At 41.7% G+C, this 23,275-nt stretch overlaps 1 protein-coding gene across 1 annotated transcript in view; it reads left to right on the forward strand.

Annotated features, from left to right (window-relative positions):
• Positions 1-23,275, forward strand: part of LOC110509743 (transmembrane protein 132C-like) — a 227,090-nt gene that overhangs the window by 77,143 nt on the left and 126,672 nt on the right. Inside the window, exon 3 of the mRNA XM_036968040.2 lies at positions 2,675-2,818. Within this exon, the coding sequence (XP_036823935.2) occupies positions 2,675-2,818 (144 nt within the window). The remainder of the gene's footprint in view (positions 1-2,674; positions 2,819-23,275) is intronic.

The following is a 23,275-nucleotide window of genomic DNA, read 5'->3' on the forward strand; positions in this document are numbered from 1 at the left end:
TCATTAGGCGTGGAGCGGGCATGTTGACGTGCTGTTTGACCACTGATAGCCCTGGCGTGTCTGTTGTGAACATCCATCAGAGAGAGATCAGCCTCTCTCCTAGTCTCTGCTGACACCCTCATCACATCTGTAAATACTCATCTAACTGATGCACAGGTTGCTGTGGAATTAATGAGGCTGCTTCATGTGCTGATGCATGGGAAAGTGGGTCTACTCTTTAAATTGCTTTCCTTTATTGCGTCTCCTCTCTCCCTCTCCCCAGAAATCATATTAGCCAAACCAATCTCATTTAAAACATGCCCTTTCTTAATTTACCCCTGATGCTTGTTTTCTGCTGGCCGTGCTGCTGGAGTTTGCATGTCGGATGGATAGATGAGAGAGAGAGAGAGAGCGGGTGGAAATGAGGGAGAGAAAAGGAGAAGAGAGAAGAGAGAAGCAGCAAGAGAAGTGCACTGCCTGAGAGAGACCACCTACACCATTGTAAATAAAACCTATATTTATGTTTATTTATTTTGTACTTGAAACACTGTATATAGACATAATATGACATTTGAAATGTCTTTATTCTTTTGGAACTTCTGTGAGTGCAATGTTTACTGTTGTTCATTTTTACTTTTGTTTATTATTTATATTGCTTTGGAAATATAAACATGTGTTTCCCATGCCAATAAAGCCTCTTAAATTGAAAACTGAATTGAGGGAGAGAGAGAGAGAGTCGGTCATATGGGCTTATTATCTGTTGTGCCTCGTTCATCTGAAACGGAAGTTTGATGTTCAATATCTGAACCCTATAGATGCGGGCTGTCGATTTGTTTATCAACTAATTGTCTTCCCGTGTGTCTTCAGGATGGAGTCATTACAGAGTGAAGCTCCACACAGGTTGAGAAAGAACAGAGATATGTCTCAAATGGCACCCTATTCCCTACATAGTGCACGACTTTTGACCATAGCCTTATGGGTCCTGGTCAAAATGTGCACACTCAATAGGTAATAGGGTGCCATTTGGGAAGCCCATACAGAGAGCTGGGGGCCATCAATAACTCCTCAGCCACCTCGGCAGTGGCGTCGGCTGTAGCTGGCCTTTATCTGGGCTCGTCAGGAGCTCCACACTGAACACAGCCAAGTTATTACTGCTAGCTGCAGCTCCCTGATAAGATCAAAGGAGAAGCCAGTCCGAGTCGGGAGATGTGTGCCGGCCTCTCTCCCTTTGGTCCGAGCGCGGTTTGTCACGTCATTATCCACCGTAATGTCTGAACTTTCTCAGTGCGTTAGAAGTCCTTCGCGGTTTTCAGCGGTGCAACGAGGACAATCTGCTACTCGATTTTTGTTATATATATATTTTTTTTATCTGAGAAATTCTCCCTGCTACCAGCTTCTTCGCAGTGTACAGTGATTTTTCATTTTTTTTTTAAATTCCGTTTTACCATGTAACAATTTCCCTCAATGTCGTTCTACTGTATCTCTTCTTTACTCTTTTTAATTTTTTTATTTAAAAACACTGATTCATTTGTGTAACAGCAGGGCAATTTGTCATAATGGAAAAACGTAGGGAGAGCCGCTTAGACACATCAGTGCAATTTCCTTTGACAAGGCAGAGAATAAAATAAAATGGACATGCATTAGAATGAAGAACAAGAGCAGGTTAGAGTAACTGCTCCTATCCAGCCTCCCAGCCTTATCCATGGGTAACAGCACAGATCAAAATGAGAGTGGGCAGCTCTGGTCTGAATACTCTTTAAAGCGACAATCAGCAGTAGAAACAATAACAAAGCATAATCTCCGCCCCTGTTTCGGTAAAAAGCTGAGGGTAGGGCTGGAGAAATATAACCACTCTCAAATTCATAGACAGAGCTATGGATGCAAGGACTGACTGTCCATGACATCAACATGATCGTTTTAACCATGTTTTGAGGTTCTATAATGTTTGTTTACATTTACTTTGTTTACAAACATTGGAGTAAAACAATGTTATATTTTGGGTTCTGATGGATGAGTTATATTCTTCAACAATCAATGGGTACATATCATTCATTTATGAGTCCAAAAATTGATATAGCAACTTCTGATTGCTCCTTTAAAACCACAGGTGTGGAGGAATTTACATAATAGACTGCACCACCTGTTTCTACCTTTGGAAGTCAATATGGACACAGGTTATTCAATTCCTGTTGTATTGGGTTTAAGTAGTGTTCCTGGCTTGTTTTGAACTGCTTATTATAGTTCGCAATGTGTTCCTTGGAGATTCATTCAAAGTTCATCCAACGTCTTTATGGTTTTAAACAGCCGACATGCCATCTGTTTGTGTTACATTTGTTTGCTGCAAATCACATTTCCTCGTAGCCTAGCTAACAGTATGCTGTGAGGCTTGGCTTTATTCAGAGCCAATTCTCCTATGGTGAACTGTGAACTCTTTCTGTATGTAAGACTTTTGGAACTCTTGTTCAATACCCATGGTATGGAATCTGTGTCTGGATCAGAATAGACCTGGATCAATCCATGTGCAATGCAGTACATGCACATAGCCGAGGATGCTAGACCAGTGACATCACATTAAAGACATGTCACCCTATTTCCTATATAGTGCACACATTTTGACCAGGGCCATTTAGGATGCACACATAGTAATCAAGCCTATTAATGTTGTTGTCTGACCTCTGACCTCTCTCTCCTCCAGGGTGAAGTTGAAGGATGGCGTGGCGTTCCTGGGGGCGCGGGCCAGTAACCCAGTCCTGTGGACGGTGAGTCAGGACGTGAGGAGCGAGGGGCATAGGGTCGTCACTCTCCACTGTCACCGCAATGAGAACACCTTTGGTCAGAGGTCAGTGGCGCCTGGTTCTTGTCAGATTAACACCTATTAATTGGGATTAGACATTCTGTAATAGCATGGATTATTGGTAGGAACAGGAGTTTTTTCTGGTCAGACCATGTGGTCCGGAAAAACTCAGGGCCCTAATTATGTCTTATGGGCTAAGCAAATGTCCTGGTATGCTGCTAACTCAGCAGGCTCAGCAACAATGTTCATGAATAACAATGCTGTTATTACAGCCCCACAGCCCCTCCCCCCCAAAGGGACCACTCATTAATGATAACAATTTCACTACTGAGCCACTGAACTTCAGAGCTAAACTTTAGTGCACTTGGCTCCCTTTGGACTCAATTTCCATTTATACAGTGGGGTTCTTTCCGAAACAACTCAGCTTGAATGTCTTACTCAAGGGTCCAACGTGTGGGACTGGAAGAAGCATGGGACTGTTTGATGGTAGAACAAAGAATACTACTACGACAGGCTGTTTTTAATCAGGCTTTGAGGGTTGAAACTGTTGATCTTAACCAATCAGATGTATTTGTTAGGCAGTTTCTGCTTGGTGCACTCTAAAGGCATTTGACCTAATCTCAATTAAACCATGAACAGGGATGTGTTACCTCTAAGACTCTGAATAGACCCAAACTCTAATCCACCAGTCCAGCAACGTCTTATGCTCTAACTGTTACTCCACACACAGGCCATCATGTCCATCTCTCTGACACCTCCTCCACACTTATGTGTCTCGTATTCCCCTCCCTCTCCCCTGCACTCTTAGAAAAAAGGGTTCCAAAAGGCTTCTTTGGCTGTCCCCATAGAAGAACCCTTTTTGGTTCCAGATAGAACCATTTTTGGTTCCAGGTAGAACTCTTTTGGGTTCCATGTAGAACCCTCTGTAGAAAGGTTTCTACATGCAATCCAAAAGGGTTCTACATGGAACCAAAAGGGTTCTACTTGGAACCAGAAAGCGTTCTTCAAAGGGTTATCCTATGGGGACAGCTAAAGAACCCTTTTCGGTTCTAGATAGCATCTTTTTTTTCTAAGAGTGTACAATTCAAAGCAAAGCTTTCTTGTGCTCGAGGAGAGGAAACACATGAACATAAACAAAGCTGGGCTCCTTGCCTGTGGACCTCTGTACAAGTTATATTCAAATACAATTAGATTATTAGATAGTTTTTTTTCACTCTCCTCATTGAAAGCGCATTGTGCAGGGAGATGTCTAAAGAAGATATATATATATTATTGTGTTGTTTTTACTGTGCTTCTAAATTGAATATCCTGTCGAGCGACATAAGTTATTCGGTTTGGGCGCTGCAAATTACTCTTAAGTTGCATCGAATGGGTAAGGAAATGTTTAGGCCTAAAGCACATCTCTGTTAGACTTCGTATAACTGTCACGGTTTCCATAGTTCTCCCAAGAGAATGTTGTTGTTTATAACAGCCTGTCTGAAACCACACACAGTAATGTGTGTACACACTACACAGTAATGTGTGTACACACTACACAGTAATGCGTATACACACTACACAGTAATGTAGCTAGTTATAAACATATGTGTTCCTGATCCACACGACCCTTCCTCTTTGAGTGTTTGAGGACACAGAAAGGTCCCTCTGTGTCCACAACCCTCTATCATCAGCGGTGACATTCAAACTGGTACAGCCAGGGTATAGCCAGGGCCCCAGGATTCATCCGGTAACATGTACCCCTAAAATCAGGTAATTTACCTAGGCAAAGCAGAGATCATTAAAATACCATGATTTATAAATTAGCCACGGTGTAACAGGAAGTACTGTAGTGTATGTGATGCAGGTTCCCGGGGGGGGGACAGTCTCTCGAACGAGTTGCTGTATTTCAGGTCTAATTTCTGTATTTTCTCCCACGCTGACACTAATGAGATCCCTAAGAAATCACCGCTTTTTCTTACGTGTGCGTGCTGTAGATGACCAGATTTCTCTGCTACCGTACTCCCATGGTTGGTGTTAGAGTCAGTATGGTTCTATGGTCAGTGGGAGTAAGGTTGTGCTGACGTGTGTGTGTGTTTATGTTTTACTATACTTGTGAGGACCAGAAGTCCTCACAAGTAAAGTTAACCAAAGAGAATTGGGACACGTGAGAACAGTTGGCCGGTCCTAAAAAAGAAAAATGTTATTATAGGCATAGGGGTTAGGTTTAGGGTTAGAATTAGGTTTAGGGGTTAGGTTTAGGGTTAGGGGTTTGGGGTTAAGGTTAGGGTTAGGGGCAAGGGAAAATAAGATTTTCAATGGGAATCAATTGTTTGTCACCCAAACGTTTAATACACAGGTGTGTGTGTGTGTGTGTGTGTGGTGTGAGAGAGAGACAGAGAGAGAGAAAAAGGACAGAAATAGAAAAAAAGGGAAATGAGGAGAGAGAATGAGAAATTAAAAAGAGTAGGCCTAATGCACCTTTCAGGACCATGGACAGCGTACCAAACGTTTACTGCTTTATCATAAATGGACATGTTTATGGAACGATAAACATCGACATATTACAGACAGATAATGAAAGACATCATAAAATGAAACCATGTCAGGAGGCAGATTAAAAGAGGAACAACCAATGTACACTATATATACAAACGTATGTGGACACCCCTTCAAATTTGTGGATTCGGCAATTTCAGCCACACCTGTTGCTGACAGGTGTCTAAAATTTAGCACACAGCCATGCAATCTCAATAGACAAACATTGGCAGTAGAATGGCCTTACTGAAGAGCTCCGTGATTTTCAATGTGGCACCGTCATAGGATTTATCACCTTTCCAACAAGTCAGTTTGTCAAATTTCTGCCTTGCTAGAGCTGCCCCGGTCAATTGTAAGTGATGTTATTGTGAAGTGGAAACCTCTAGGAGCAACAACTGCTCAGCCGCAAAGTTGTAGGCCACACAAACTCACAGAACAGGACCGCCGAGTCCTGAAGAGCATAGTGTGTAAAAATTGTATGTCCTCAATTGCAGCTCACTGTTTTTCCTGGTTCGGGCTAGGCCCCTTAGTTCCAGTGAATGGAAATCGTAATGCTACAGCATACAATGACATTCTAGACGGTTCTGTGCTTCCAACTTTGTGGTAACAGTTTGGGGAAGGTCCGCTCCTGTTTGAGCATGACAATGCCCCTGTGTACAAAGCGAGGTCCATACAGAAATGGTTTGTTGGGATCGGTTTGGAAGATCTTGACTGGTCTGCACAGAGCCCTGACGTCAACCCCATCGAACACCTTTGGGATGAATTGGAATGCCAATTGTGAGCCAGGGCTAATTGCCCATGATCAGTGTCTGACCTCACTAATGCTCTTGTGGCTGAATGGAAGCAAGTCCCCGTAGCAATGTTCCAACATCTAGTGGAAAGCCTTCCAGAAGAGTGGAGGCTGTTATAGCTTCAAAGGGGGGACCAACTCTATATTAATGCCCATGATTTTGGAATGAGATTCTCAATGAGCAGGTGTCCACATACAGTGCCTTGCGAAAGTATTCGGCCCCCTTGAACTTTGCGACCTTTTGCCACATTTCAGGCTTCAAACATAAAGATATAAAACTGTATTTTTTTGTGAAGAATCAACAACAAGTGGGACACAATCATGAAGTGGAACGACATTTATTGGATATTTCAAACTTTTTTAACAAATCAAAAACTGAAAAATTGGGCGTGCAAAATTATTCAGCCCCCTTAAGTTAATACTTTGTAGCGCCACCTTTTGCTGCGATTACAGCTGTAAGTCGCTTGGGGTATGTCTCTATCAGTTTTGCACATCGAGAGACTGACATTTTTTCCCATTCCTCCTTGCAAAACAGCTCGAGCTCAGTGAGGTTGGATGGAGAGCATTTGTGAACAGCAGTTTTCAGTTCTTTCCACAGATTCTCGATTGGATTCAGGTCTGGACTTTGACTTGGCCATTCTAACACCTGGATATGTTTATTTTTGAACCATTCCATTGTAGATTTTGCTTTATGTTTTGGATCATTGTCTTGTTGGAAGACAAATCTCCGTCCCAGTCTCAGGTCTTTTGCAGACTCCATCAGGTTTTCTTCCAGAATGGTCCTGTGTTTGGCTCCATCCATCTTCCCATCAATTTTAACCATCTTCCCTGTCCCTGTTGAAGAAAAGCAGGCCCAAACCATGATGCTGCCACCACCATGTTTGACAGTGGGGATGGTGTGTTCAGCTGTGTTGCTTTTACGCCAAACATAACGTTTTGCATTGTTGCCAAAAAGTTCAATTTTGGTTTCATCTGACCAGAGCACCTTCTTCCACATGTTTGGTGTGTCTCCCAGGTGGCTTGTGGCAAACTTTAAACAACACTTTTTCTGGATATCTTTAAGAAATGGCTTTCTTCTTGCCACTCTTCCATAAAGGCCAGATTTGTGCAATATACGACTGATTGTTGTCCTATGGACAGAGTCTCCCACCTCAGCTGTAGATCTCTGCAGTTCATCCAGAGTGATCATGGGCCTCTTGGCTGCATCTCTGATCAGTCTTCTCCTTGTATGAGCTGAAAGTTTAGAGGGACTGCCAGGTCTTGGTAGATTTGCAGTGGTCTGATACTCCTTCCATTTCAATATTATCGCTTGCACAGTGCTCCTTGGGATGTTTAAAGCTTGGGAAATCTTTTGTATCCAAATCCGGCTTTAAACTTCTTCACAACAGTATCCCGGACCTGCCTGGTGTGTTCCTTGTTCTTCATGATGCTCTCTGCGCTTTTAACGGACCTCTGAGACTTTCACAGTGCAGGTGCATTTATACGGAGACTTGATTACACACAGGTGGATTGTATTTATCATCATTAGTCATTTAGGTCAACATTGGATCATTCAGAGATCCTCACTGAACTTCTGGAGAGAGTTTGCTGCACTGAAAGTAAAGGGGCTGAATAATTTTGCACGCCCAATTTTTCAGTTTTTGATTTGTTAAAAAAGTTTGAAATATCCAATAAATATCGTTCCACTTCATGATTGTGTCCCACTTGTTGTTGATTCTTCACAAAAAAATACAGTTTTATATCTTTATGTTTGAAGCCTGAAATGTGGCAAAAGGTCGCAAAGTTCAAGGGGGCCGAATACTTTCGCAAGGCACTGTACTTTTACATGTGCTGTAGAGATTTCCCCCATGAACTATAAAGTCACCATGTCATCTCTGTCTCTGTCAGCGAAGATTAGTTTACTATCACAGAGGAGAAAAAAGATCCAGAGCATTCCAATCTTTTTCTACTGTAAATTTCCTTTTTCGCTCAGTCTCTCTGTGGTTCCCAAAACGCTCCTTTCCCCTATCATTTTGTTTCTATATTTTCATCTCTCTCTCATCCACCTTCTCTTGTTCTCTCTTATTTTTCTCTCTTTTTCTCCTATTCTATTTCATTCTTCTCTGTGGTGTTTTTTCATATTCCTCTTGAACGGTGTGTGAAATGAAAGGATCAGTTCCTCCAGGTGGAAGCTGCTGTGCCTTCACACAATCCTCCACCAATCACAGGCCTTCGACTGCAGACCCCCCTGTACCCTCGTCACACAACCAGTCAAACCACAAAGAGCGGCGAAGGAAAATACAGTTATTTCAGGAATATATAAATGTTAAAGAGTGTGTGAGCCTACAGATGTACAACTCCCTTCTCCTACTAAAATGACATCATTTGCAGATGATTTGATCGTTATAACCAATTGATTCTTAGACGTGAAGTACAGTTAAGTGTAAGAATGTCCAACGGATTTTGCCACGATGTGCAATGGATTAGTATATCTGTGTTTTGTTAAACGGAGTGCATTCATTATTTCTTCAGAGATGTCCTTATCATTTAATATAAAACACATTATTTTCTCTTGTTATATTACTCACATATCCCACATAGCCCCACAGTCAGACTCTCCATTCAACAGTGTGATGTGCATTACATCGAACAGCACCGTCAATATACTATTATATGCCTAGACACATTCAGTGTTTTCTCTCTTTATTGATTCTTCATGCTGTGAGAGGGCTTGAAGTGAGATCCTCACAGGGCTATGTAGCCTGTGTCTAATCCTGGACTCAATGGGCCTTCTAATCTCTCAGCTGGCTCTGACGACTCGCAAAGCCCCATCAGAGTCTCATTTTATCACCATGTATGATACTCTCACTTTCTTTTTTCTCTTTCTTCTCCTCATTGACGATTAGCAAGGGGGATTCGATTGAGCTGCCTTTTCATTTGTCGTTGATCTGTTCGCATGACGACTACCTTTGATGTCACCTTTGTTTTAGTTTTGACTAAAGACCGGGTTGACCTCCTACAGTTTTTAGATTTAAACATTTTTTAGATTTCACTACTTTTTTCCCTCCCTTGCCATTTTCCTGCTTTCTGTCTCTCTCTCTCCCGTAGTCGACCCATCTCTGAATGTCTCATTAGCTTGTGGGACCAGAGAAAATTTGCCATGTAATCACCTGTGCCTACCCCATTTATTCTATTTCTCATAGGGCCCTACACTCTCAGAGCACATCTCATCAATCCTTTATCCTCATGTGTACATTTATTATATTTTCGGTGACTTCCCTATATGCTCTCTTAAAGAAACAGAGCACACCACTGCAGTCTTTTAATCCTATTTGTAAAGCATGATTTTGTTTCTTCCTATGATTCATTCCCCATCGGCCCCCAACAATCTGTTGAGCGTCAAACTCACATTTCCATGGTCTGCATGTATTACCATATTGCTCTGGTTTTTGGCTGGACCCCTTTCAGGTATAGCCACAACACAAACCCGTAGAATACCTGAGGATGTTTGTAGCCTAGTGAATGAAGAATGTGTCGCCCACACACAACCCCACACATCAGAAGTGCATTCGATAGATGGAAGGTTTCCATCTTACATCCTGTGGGAATCCTATACTGTCTATAGGCAACTGAGAAATAGGGCATTCTCAGTCTTTGTCATTCTCAGTCAAGTCCTAGCCTCAGCATTCATATTAACTACAGCTTTTACATGCACCGTCACAAACAGCATCAGCACTCCAATGACTTATATGTCCACCTGGTTACTTTGAGTACCCCTCCCCCGCACACTCCCTCCCTGTTGGTGCAGTCCATTAAACAGGGCTGTCTGGACAGGGTTAATGAGGCTGCTGACCCCTGGGTGACCACGTGCTGACCTAGACTCTTACGTCTGCTTCTCCACCTCATTAATCTGCCAAGGACACAGGACCCACCTCCACATCCCCCTGCCGGAGAGAGAGGGAGATCGAGGGAGGGGGAGAGAGAAGAAAGTGATATAGAGAGAGAGAGAGAGGAGGAAAAACAGAGCGAGAAAGAGAGAGAAAGGAGTGGAGGAAGGAAGGGAAGGATAGAGTGGGGAGGGAAGGTTGAGGGGGAGAGAGAAGGAAGGAGAGAGTGAGAGAAAAGGAGAGATACACTATATGACCAAAAGTATGTGTACACCTGCTCGTTGAACATCTCATTCCAAAATAATGGGCATTAATATGGAGTTGGTCCTCCTTTGCTGATATAACTGCCACCACTCTTCTGTAAAGGCTTTTCACTAGATGTTGGAACATTGCTTCGGGGACTTGCTTCCATTCAGCCACAAGAGCATTAGTGAGGTCAGGCACTGATGTTGGGCAATTAGGTCTGGTTCGCAGTCGGCATTCCAATTCATCCCAAAGGTGTTCGATGGGGTTGAGGTCAGGGTTTTGTGCAGCCCAGTTAAGTTCTTCCACACTGAACTTGACAAACCATTCCTGAATGGACCTCGCTTTGTGCACTGGGGAATTGTCATTCTGAAACAGGAACGGGCCTTCCCCAAACTGTTGCCACAAAGTTGGAAGCACAGAATCTTCTAGAAGGTCATTGTAGGCTGTAGCTTTAAGATTTCCCATCACTGGAATTAAACCTGAACCATGAAAACCAGCCTTACACCACTCCAGCCAACGCTTGGCATTGCGCATGGTGATTTTAGACTTGTATGCGTCTGCTCGGCCATGGAAACCCATTTCATGACGCCGCCGACAAACAGTTCTTGTGCTGACATTGCTTCCAGATGCAGTTTGAAACTTGGTAGTGAGTGTTGCACCCGAGGACAGAAGATTTTTATAGCTCTACGCACTTCAGCACTCACCAGTCCCGTTCTATGAGCTTGTGTGGCCTACCCTTCGTGGCTGAGCCTTTGTTGCACCTAGATATTTCCACTTCACAATAACAGCACTTACAGTTAACCGGGGCAGCTTTAGCAGGTCACAAATTTGACAAACTGACTTGTTAGAAAGGTGGCATCCCATGACGTGCCACATCGAAAGCTCTTCAGTAAGGCCATTCATTCTACATTCATTCTAGTCATTTAGCAGACGGTCTTATCCAGAGCGACTTACAGTAGTGAGTGCATACATTTTCAGAATTGTTCGTGCTGGTCCCCCATGTGAATCAAACCCACAACCCTGACATTGTAAGTGCCATGCTCTACCACCTCAGCCACACGGGACCTTTATACTACCAATGTTTGTCTATGGAGATTGCATGGCTCTGTGCTCAATTTTATACACCTGTCAGCAACAGGTGTGGCTGAAATAGCTGAATCCATTTATTTGAAGGGGTGTCCACATACGTTTGTATATATAGTGTAGCTCATCACAGCCACCATCACTAGCATGCTGTGAATTAAGTATTTTAGGAAGTAAAATTCACTTGTTGATACTTTCATTTCTTCTTCCTTTTCCTTTTTAGCATGAGTTGCTTGACAGGATGGGCATTGGTTTTAGAAGGTTCTTTCTCAGCATCTTCTCACCTTCATATGCAAATGTTCCTAGAGTGCCCCTGGCGTATTTATGAGCCATAGAGAAACAGAGAAATCCGTAATTGAGATTTCTGCAGATAGAAGACTCCCTTGCTGTCATCTTCATTGAGGAGAGCTAAATGACTGATTACATGGCCTTCCTCCAAGGAGGAAACACTAACCCTGAGATAGTATGGAGTCTATCTTCCCGAGTTAATCAGCACCATGCTGCTGTATTTAATGAAGTGTTGAAGATCCAGAACTGGGTGAGGGTATGGATGGTATAAGTTTCCCAAGGCCAGCTGGAGTTCCTAATCACACAGGACCAGCCCCCTGTACCATCATCTCCAACATTTCTGTTGATGAAACTCCCCAGCAGCGCTAGTGGTGCTCCTTCTGATAAACAGAGATTGTGAAGCTTCTGAACTGAAACTGGCCAAGGGTCTCTGACAGAGTGAGTCAAGAGAAATGAATGTCTACCAGGGTTTAAGTGGCGACCCGCTGGGCTTCTGCTGTCACCAACTAGTTAAACAACAATCCTACTGCCGGCTGAGCCAAGACCCGGTCTGCATCTCAAGTTTTTGGTATTGATGCGAAAGCAGCAGCCTCTCTTCCTGGGGTCCACACAAAACATGAAACATTACATATTACAGAACATGAATATACAAGACCAGCTCAAGGACAGAACTACGTCAATTTAAAAACGGCACACATAGCCTACATACTGTATCTATACATAAACACAAAATATCTAGGTCAAATAGGGGAGAGGCATTGTGCGGTGAGGTGTTGCTTTGTCTGTTTTTTGAAACCAGGTCTGCTGTTCATTTGAGAAATATGTGAAGGAAAGGAGTTCCATGTAATAATGGCTCTGTAGAATACTTTACGCTTTCTTGTGAAAGAAACCCTGGTGGCATGTCTGTGTGTGTGTCAGAGCTGTACTTACAACTTTTTAGTTACTTTGCAACCACTTAGCATGTTAGCTAACCCTTCCCCTAACCCTAACCCTTTAACCTAACATCTGAACTTATCCCTAATCTTAACCCTAACCCATAGCCTAGCTAACGTTAGCCACCTAGCTAGAATTCATAACATATCATACGTTTTGCAAATTTGTAACATATAATACGAATAATGTGAAATGCTCTGAGAGCAGGTTGGGTGAGGAGGAAGGGGATATTCTGAGTGGGACATGGCGGTGTCACAGAGGGAGATATAATGCATTTTGAGAATTTCCATCAATGATGACAGGTCCCTGTAAATAAATCAGTGGTTTTTGTTTTGATCCCATCAGCTTAGGCCATCTGCATTATGGGGCCATTATGATTAACTGGCTACCGGTCATTAACATCTCTGCATCCACACGCCCGGTTGACTCATGTCACTTTCAGTCGTCATTGGAATCAGATTGCATTGAGGGATATTTGATTCAGTTCTAATTCACAGCAGTAAATGTGGTACCAATGGCCTTGTGGTTAAAGGCTCGCCTCATCCTTGATTGTCTGTTTTCTTTGGCAGGGTGCGTTGAGCTTTGGCGCAGTGGCCTCAACAGTTTAAGGCTGATTGACTCCTTATAAACTGGAAAGGGCTGGATATCAAACCCCTCTCCAATTTTTCTGTCAATGAATATTGCCTCGGATGACTCTCCAACACAGCGATCTCTGCTATATCCAGATATTGATGTTTATTGGGATTGGGTATATATCATAAGAAAAGCTTTTTGGTCTTCATTTAAGGTTAGGCATAAGGTTAGCAGTGTGGTTAAGGTTAGGTTTAATGATTTGATGACTTTGTGGCTGTGCCAGCTAGTGACTGCCCTGCAGTGCTACCTCCAGTTCACAAGTCATCCCAATAAATGCCAACATGCTAATTTGACACAGCACAGATACAAAAATACACATGGGGCCTCATATAGAACATCTAGCATTATGTGCCCATTCCTCATGGCACATTGGGAATGATGAATTTCTGCTCCTTCTAATCTAATGCAGGGGGGGGGGTTCCCATACCAGGAACACCACACTGGCCTGACTACTCTAGCTGCTCATGTGAGGAAAGGGAGAAAAAAAACTGAATAAAGAGGAGAGGAGGAGAAAGTGAAGGGGAGATATCACAATGCGCAGGAGGAGGATTGCTTTCCGTAGCATGGCCTGGGGCCGGTATTACCATATCATGAGAACTATCCATCAAATTGGGTTAAATTGTACATGCCGTTTCAGGGCTATGTATACAGCGGTAATGAGATCATGGATACGATGCAGAGAGGGATGACGCTTCGTGCTCCACCAGCGCTTGCCCACATTACGGTTTGATTGTGTGGTAGCATGGTACACAGAGCAGAACAGACTCATCCCTATACTCATCCACTTGTTCATTTATCCATCCAGAGCTCGCTGTCGTACACCTAACCGGCTCACTTTTTCATGCGCTCCGCCGTTAGCTGGTGGGAAGAAACAGCATGTCGCTAGAATATCTGACATTAAAGACCGCTCGTCTGGCATTTCCACCCGTTCTCCCTGTCTCTTGCTAGACGTGTACAGCAAGAGAGTATGTAAATGTCTCGTCTAAAACAAGCTCAGGCTTTCTTTACGCTCGTGTTCATGGAACTTTCATCCGACCGCTCCACAATAGGCCCACAGAGAGAAGTCTCGCAGTCTTACATCTGGAGACAGATGGCTGCTATGTTGTATAAGAATGACACACACTATATAACGATACAATACCTGTGGGTTTTGAGAGAACTGTATTCACTCACATTGTGCTGTAATGTCACGCGCCACATGACGCAGGTTCAGGCGAAGTCTGGGACATCATGCTCTCTCTGGAGTCTTGTTTTGTTGATGGCTTGTAATTGTTGTGTAGCCTATGTACTACTGTCAATTAATTGTTATAGTGCTGTACAAACGTAACTGTTAGACGTCCCTGCGTGAATTCTCCAGCGTTTTTATTTAGATTTAGTTTCTGAATTGGTGAAAAAAACTGTGATTGACAAACAGCCCTGGAAGTACGTGTGTGACATGTGTTGGCATCTTCTCTCACTCTCTCGCTCGATATTTCTCTCTCTCACTCTCTCTTACTGTCTCTGTGTTTGTGTGTTTGCGTGTGTTTGCATGTGTGTGTGTGTCCATGTGCTTGTGTGTACAGTGCATTCAGAAAAGATTCAGACCCCTTGACTTTTTCCACATTTTGTTAAATTACAGCCTAATTCTAATGGATTAAAGTATATATATTTTTTTCAATCTACACACAATACCCTATAATGCCAAAGCGAAAACAGAAATACCTTATTTACAGAAGTATTCAGACCCTTTGCTATGAGACTTGAAATTGAGCTCATGTGCATCCTCTTTCCATTGATCATCCTTGAGAGGTTTTTACAACTTGAGTTGAGTCCACCTGTGGTAAATTCAATTGATGGGACATGATTTGGAAAGGCACACACCTGTCTATATAAGGTCCCACAGTTGACAGTGCATGTCAGAGCAGAAACCAAGCCATGAGGTCAAAGGAATTGTCTGTAGAGCTCTGAGACATGATTGTGTCGAGGAACATATCTGGTGAAGGGTACCAAAAACATTTCTGCAGCATTGAAGTACCCCAAGAACACAGTGGCCTCCATCATTCTTAAACGGAAGAAGTTTAGAACCACCAAGACTCTTCCTAGAGCTGGCCGGCCAAACTGAGCAATCGGGGGAGAAGAGCCTTGGTCAGGGAGGTGACAAAGAATCCGATGGTCACTCTGACAGAGCTCCAGAGTTCTTCTGTGGAGATGGGAGAAACTTCCAGAAGGACAACCATCTCTGCATCACTCCACCAATCAGGCCTTTATGGTAGAGTGGCCAGACAGAAGCCACTCCTCAGTAAAAGGCACATGTCAGCCCACTTGGAGTTTGCCAAAAGGCACCTAAAGACTCTCAGACCATGAGAAACAAGCTTCTCTGGTCTGATGAAACCAAGATTGAACTCTTTGGCCTGAATGCCAAGCTTCACGCCTGGAGGAAACCTGGCACCATCCCTATGGTGAAGCATGGTTGTGGCAGCATCATGCTATAGGGATGTTTTTCAGGGACTAGTCTCCCAGTCTCCCAAGTACAGAGAGATTCTTAATGAAAACCTGCTCCAGAGCACTCAGAACCTCAGACTGGGGCGAAGGTTTACCTTCCAACAGGACAACGGCCCTAAGCACACAGCCATGACAATGCAGGAGAGGCTTTGGGACAGGTCTCAGAATGTTTTTGAGTGGCCCATCCAGAGCCCAGACTTACATCTCTGGAGAGACCTGAAAATAGCTGTGCAGCGACGCTCCCCATCCAACCTGACAGAGCTTGAGAGGATCTGCAGAGAAGAATGGGAGAAACTCCCCAAATACAGTTGTGCCAAGCTTGTAGCGTCATACCCAAAAAGACTCAAGGCTGTAATTGCTGCCAAAAGTACTTCAACAAAGTACTGAGTAAAAGGTTTGAATACTTATGTAAATGTGATATTTCAGTTTGCACTGCATGTGTTTGTTTATGCGAATAGGGATATAGTTACCTTATCCTTTGGCTCATTTGCTACAGAGAGAGAGAGAGAGACGAGATTAGGGATATAGTAATGAGAAATGCCAGTACCTCCCTGTTCCTTTGTTGGTTGGGGGAGAGAGCTACATTATGTTTAACACTCTGTCATGTGTTTTGGCTGGGGGATGGAGTTGTGTGTAACACCATGTGCATTGTCTTGGGGACAGAGTTGTGGGTAACACGATGTGTGTTGTCTGGTGGAAAGAGTTGTGTGTAACAGGATATGTGTTATCTGGGGGACAGAGCTGTGTGTAACACGATGTGTGTTTGCTGGGAGAGTGTGCTGCGTGTGAAACCATGTGTGTTTGCTGGGAGAGAGCTGTGTGTAACACCATGTGTGTTGGCCATTAGATTCAGTTCCTTTAATTAGTCCTCCGATGTCATATTTGACTCCTACAATTACCAATCAAACTTCCATCTCACGCTTCCCTTCTTATCAATTCCTCCCCTCAATCAAAGAGAACTCCAAATTGTATTAGGTTCCATTAAAAATAAATAAAGCAGGCAGCAGCATCTGAGTACCTGACATGCATGGTAGATGATCCACTATTGTGATCCACTATTTCCCTGATTAATTACTTGGAGCCACTGATGGTGATTGGACCTCATTGCCGCTCACGGCACAAAAAACATGAACAAGAGAGTCGGGAGAGGCCACCGCTGTCTCTTATCCTCGGCTCTGTCGGAGCGAGGGAGAGGGAACGTGTTGGTGAAGGACTGCAATTAGCGTTTTTGCGTCCTCATACGTGACCGACCGGCTCGATTTGGTCTTACGTTGCAAAATTTTAAATGGTGTTTTTTACATTAGATAAAAGTAGAGACTCAGAGTTAGAAAATGCTATATCATAAACAACAGTTGGGGAACAATGGGAAAGTAATTATGCTTTGAAAGTTGATAAACTTGTAGCCCCACTTTAGAGAAAATGTCCCTTGAATGTTTTGGTACATGTACTGGAGAGCTCTTTGTCTACAACCATTCAGAATCATGCAATCCCTCTTAAGCCTTAGCCCCACCCATCTCTTCATGGATTCAAATGCATGACATCAGCAGCCTGGTGGTGAAAAATAGCACAACTGGTGTATTTTAACACCAATAACCCCATCTGTTTGAAAATTAATTTAGTAGCTATATGTCAATTTAGCAAACCAGGCAACTAGAAACAATTTTCTAAACAATGTTTGGGTTCGGTTCAAGCTTGCTAGCTAGCTAGCTAGCTTACATTAAGTTAGCTGGCTAGCCAGGTCAAATAATACTGTATCCACATCATATAGCTGACAACGTCTTCATTTTTGCACATATTTTATTAATTATTACAGGAAATCAAACTCACACAAGTTCATGACAAGCTAATTACAGAAAATAGCTTACAGTTGTGAGTTATATACTAATTTGACTTTGTGCAGGTCATGTTGTTCTCCACATTACCATCTCCGGTAAACATACAATATATCAAATAAAATCTATGTTTATTTGTCAGATGCACAGGATACAGAAGGTATAAAACGGTACAGTAAAATGGTACCTTGCATAGTGGAGTCTTTTGTTTGGACATGCTAGCTAGCTAAACAATGAACCATAATCCCAACTAATAACATTACTACCCTGCATGAATCTGCAGGTAGCTAACCAACTAGATTCAATATTAGCTAGCTAGCTAACATTAGGCTATAACTAGCAATGCAAATGGCTCTGAGATACAAATAATATTACGACACAGATCATACACATAATGTTAGCTAGCGAGCCAGCCAGCTAACATTAGCTAGCTAACAGTATGCTTTAACTTGATGAAAACAACTTTCTGACAAAATTAGAAACGTGTAATATCTGAAAATATAGCTAGCTAGACTCTCTTACCAGTAAAGAAGCAATAAAACTAGTGATCTTTAGACTAGTTGAGGATCTGGAGCATCAGCATTTGTGGGTTTGATTACAGGCTCAAAATGGCCAGAATGAAAGACCTTTCTTCTGAAACCTTTCAGTCTTTTCTTGCTCTGAGAAATGAAAAGTAAAAAAAATAATAATTGTTCGATCAGTTAAACAAAGCATATTCATTATAATTGTACATGATATACTCAGTATACAAGACAAAAACCTGTTTGATTATGTGTATGTGTGTGTGTGAGTGTGAGAGTTAGGCTTCATGGAGGGGATTACTGGGTAGTTTGATTCATCAGGCTGACCCCTAGTCTTCGCTTGAAGTTATTGAGGGATGATGAGGTTTTGGCAATGTGAAGACAAGAATTCCAGAGTATGATACCTCTGATAATAGCATTGACTATGTGAGTTGCGTCACTGGGGAGGGTGACGGTTATCGCAGTGTCTCGTGTTATAGAGATGGATTTCAGAATTAACCTGGAAGAATCCATTGACGGATTTAGGTAAACTGTTTGGGAGTTATTAGTATATTTTAGATGAAAGTGCATAATTGCCGCACATTAATGTCGTAAATAGACAATATACTGAGTTTCTTTAAGAAAGGTGCAGATGGTGCTAGGTAATTAGATGAGGTGGCTAGTCTTGCAAATGTGTTTTTTATGATGAGTAATTTGTGTAGGTAGGAGGCATATATACTGGCCAAGACAATATTACAGTACATTTGATGTGGGTAAATGAAGCTATAGTATAGGGTTAGGAAGCAAGCCTGATGAACCAAACAACTAATCTTTCTGATGACACCAACAGATTTCATCACTTTGCTACAGACAAATGTAATATGATCTTTCCAGGATAACTTTTCATCAATTAGAACTCAGAGAGATTTTGTGGATCTGACTTGTTCCATTTCATTCCCAATTATAATTTTGGATTTGTTAACATTTAAAAATAATTTGTATATCTGGAACCTTTCAGAAAATGTGGCCATACCTGAGTTAACTTCATTAATTCGTGAATCAAAATTCTTGTGATAAAATCAAATTGGTTTCATCAGCAAAGAGAATGGGAAGTATGTAGAAGACACAGCAGCAAGGTCATTGATATAGATTAGGAAGAACAAAGTGGCCACAGGATATCTTGGCTGTGGTAAGCCATTTGTTCTCTATCGTAAACATAACTATAAAACCAATTACATGTATAATCATGAAAACCAGAATAACGCACGTTTGAAAGTAATATTTCATGATTAACCGTATCAACTGCTTTGGATAAATCTAAAAAGATGCCAAGAGCGTATTCATTGTTCTTAATAGCTGTTAAGATTTTATCCACAAGTTTCAAAAGAGCCATATCTCTGGAATAGTTTTTACGAAAACCGTATTGGTGCTCATATAGAATACAGTGTTGATTTAAATGTTTGAAGATTCTCTTACGCACCAATTATTCTAGGATTTTTAAATAACATGGTAGTACAGAAATTGGCCGATAATTTGTTAAAGATCTGAAATCCCCATGTCTATAGAGGGTGATAACTTTGGCAATACCAGTTTTCATAGATTTAATGGAGACATACAGTACCGGTAAAAAGTTTGGACACACCTATTCATTTCATGGTTTTTCTTTAATTTGACCATTTACAATATTGTAGAATAATAGCGAAGGCAATCAAGACTATGAAATAACACATATGGAATCATGTAGTAACCAAGAAAGTGTTAAATAAATCAAAACATATTTCATTTTTGAGATTCTTCAAAGTAGCCACCCTTTGCATTGATGACAGCTTTGCACACTTTTGGCATTCTCTCAACCAGCTTCATGAGGTAGTCACCTGGAATCCATTTTAATTAACAGGTGTGCCTTGTTAAAAGTTCATTTCTGAAATGTCTTTCCTTCTTAACGCGTCTGAGCCAATCAGTTGTGCTGTGACAAGGTAGGGGTAGTATACTGAAGATAGCACTATTTGGTAAAAGACCATGTCCATGTCCATGTTATGGCAAGAACAGCTCAAATAAGCAAAGAGAAACGACAGTCCATCATTACCTTAAGACATGAAGGTCAGTCAATCCGGAAAATTTCAAGAACTTTGAAAGTTTCTTCAAGTGTTGTTGCAAAAACCATCAAGTGACCAAGAAGGAGAGTGATGGAGAACTGCATCAGATGATCTGGCCTCCACAATCACCCGACCTCAACCCAATTGCGAAGGTTTGGGATGAGTTGGACCGCAGAGTGAAGGAAAAGCATCCACCAAGTGCTCAGCATATGTGGGAACTCTTTCAAGACGGTTGGAAAAGTATTCCAGGTCAAGCTGGTTGAGAAAATGCCAAGAGTGTGCAAAGCTGTCATCAAGGCAAAGGGTGGCTACTTTGAATAATCTCAAATATAAAATATATTTTGATTTGTTTCACACTTTTTTGGTTACTACATGATTCCATATGCGTTGTTTTATGGTTTTGATGTCTTCACTATTATTCTACAATGTAGAAAATAGTAAAAAATAAAGAAAAACCCTTGAATAAGTAGGTGTGTTCAAACTTTTGAATGGTACTGTATGTTAGAGGCTCAGTAATTGAGGAAGAAACTGATTTCACCAAAGAGGCACCAATCTCATCATGACCTACTGCTGATATATTCAAGGTACCAATTACCTCCATCACATCAAGAGGATCAAACTGAAGTAGAGAAGGGAAATGTTCCTTAATGTAATCCAAGGGATTTCCATCAGTTTTCTCAATGTTCTTTGACAGAGAGGAACCCACATTCACAAAGAAGTTATTAAATTCACATGAAATACAATAACATCAGGATCACTATAGGTCTTATTTCCAACAAAACATTGAGATGGAATTGTTGTCGATGCCTTTTTCTTATTCGTCAGTTGATTAATGATTTTCCAAGTTGACTATATAAAAAATATTTTGGGGGATATCCGACATAGGTGAGTACATTTTTTCTCATAGATTTTGTAATTTGCAGAATTCAGGGGGAAGGGATTTGTGAAAAACTTTTCATACAACTTTTCATACAATCTTTGAAAGATAACAAAAAAAGTCTGGAAGGCAGGCTCCACATCGGCTTGATTATTAACATTTTCCCATGAAATATCAATTAACATCCTAAGGCGCTCACAATTACTTTTGTTAAATATTCTACATTTAATGCTACTAAGCAATCCCATCTGTTAATTTCCAGCTGCCAAAGAGAAGTAAAAATTGGAATGTTGTCAGAAATGTCAATATAAAGTATACTTGTAGAATTTGTAAAATTATTATCAGTAGGGTGTCACTCTTGTGGGTCACTCTTGTGTCACTCTTGTGGGCGTATAGATGAGGGCATACAGACAGCTGGAGTATAACGTATATAAAAAAAATCAGATGTCTGAGTGGTTCTCACTAAAAAATGTATGTTGCAATCACCCAACAGAAAACACATTGATCTTCATTATTAAACCCAAGATTGATGCAAGGATATTAGTGAAACTACCAATGTCAGAATCAGGTGGCTGATAGATGCATCCAATTATCATGTTTTTTTTTACCACAAATAAATGAACAGGAAGGAATTTCTTTGAAAAGAGATTCAACATCAACGTTATCAGATGTAAGTGTGAGGTCCTCTCTTACAAATAATTTTAAACGTTTGTGAACAAAAATGGACACTCCTCCTCCCAATCTTGACGTTCTACAGTGGTGAACAGCATTATAAGGAGGCATGTCATAAAGCGTGGTTGTCTCTTCAGTCAACCATGTTTTTGAAAGGGCAACAATGGAACATTCATGACTGAGAGAAGACAGATAAGGAACAAGGTGGTCACGATTTTTAGAAAGACTGCGAACGTTCAAATGAAAGGTCAAAAATAAGTTTGTCTTGCAATTAATAAACTGCTACACAGGTTGTTAAATTGCTTAACAATATAGTAATAAAAAGTGATAGACTTATTTCTGGTAAACTCTAATGGGTTAAAGACCATGTTATCAGGGTTGATATCCTGCCCAATGGGTTAAAGACCATGTTATCAGGGTTGATATCCTGCCCAACTAAGAGAGATCCACAGTTGGAATCATCCAGGAATTGGAACGGAAACATAGAAGTGCAAGCCTCGCATATCCAATACAACCATACATTTGTGTTAGTTTTATCAATAGGGCTGCACTTCCTATGGAATGCGTATTGACCCAGTCCACATAACACCAAATCAAATCAAATTGTATTGGTCACATACACATGGTTAGCAGATGTTAATGCGAGTGTAGTGAAATGCTTGTGCTTCTAGTTCCGACCATGCAGTAATATCTAACAAGTAATCTAACAATTTCACAACAGCAAAGGAATGAATAAGAATATGTGCATATAAATATATGGATGAGCGATGGCCGAACGGCAAAGGAAAGATGCAATAGATGGTATAGAGTACAGTATATACATATGAGATGAGTAATGTAGGGTATGTAAACATGATATAAAGTGGCATTGTTTAAAGTGACTAGTGATACATTTATTACATCCAATTTTTTATTATTAAAGTGACTAGAGATTTGAGTCAGTATGTTGGCAGCAGCCACCCAATGTTAGTGATGGCTATTTAACAGTCTAATGGCCTTGAGATAGAAGCTGTTTTTCAGTCTCTTGGTCCAAGTTTTGATGCACCTGTACTGACATCGCCTTCTGGATGATAACAGTGTGAACAGGCAGTGGCTCAGGTGGTTGTTGTCCTTGATCTTTTTGGCCTTCCTGTGACATTGGGTGGTGTAGGTGTCCTGGAGGGCAGATAGTTTGCCCCCGGTGATGCGTTGTGCAGACCTCACTACCCTCTGGAGAGCCTTACGGTTGTGGGCGGAGCAGTTGCTGTACCAGGCGGTGATACAGCCCGACAGGATGCTCTCGATTGTGCATCCTGTAAAAGTTTGTGAGTGTTTTTGGTGACAAGCCAAATTTCGTAAGCCTCCTGAGTTTGAAGAGGCACTGTTGCGCCTTCTTCACCATGCTGTCTGTGTGGGTGGACCATTTCAGTTTGTCCGTGATGTGTACACCGAGGAACTTAAAACTTTCCACCTTCTCTACTACTGTCCCATCGATGTGGATAGGGGGGTGCTCCCTCTGCTGTTTCCTGAAGTCCATGATCATCTCCTTTGTTTTGTTGACGTTGAGTGTGAGGTTATTTTCCTGACACCACACTCTGAGGGCCACCACTGAAAACTTCAGAGGGTTATGACATTTAGAGCAATGTGTGTTTTTGGTCATGAGCTTATGTGAAAAACATGAACAAAGTAGAGTAAATATGCCATAGGCCCAC

The sequence above is a fragment of the Oncorhynchus mykiss genome, chromosome 29 (genome assembly GCF_057628025.1).
Source record: "Oncorhynchus mykiss isolate SJ-2025 chromosome 29, ASM5762802v1, whole genome shotgun sequence".
Lineage (NCBI taxonomy): Eukaryota > Metazoa > Chordata > Actinopteri > Salmoniformes > Salmonidae > Oncorhynchus > Oncorhynchus mykiss.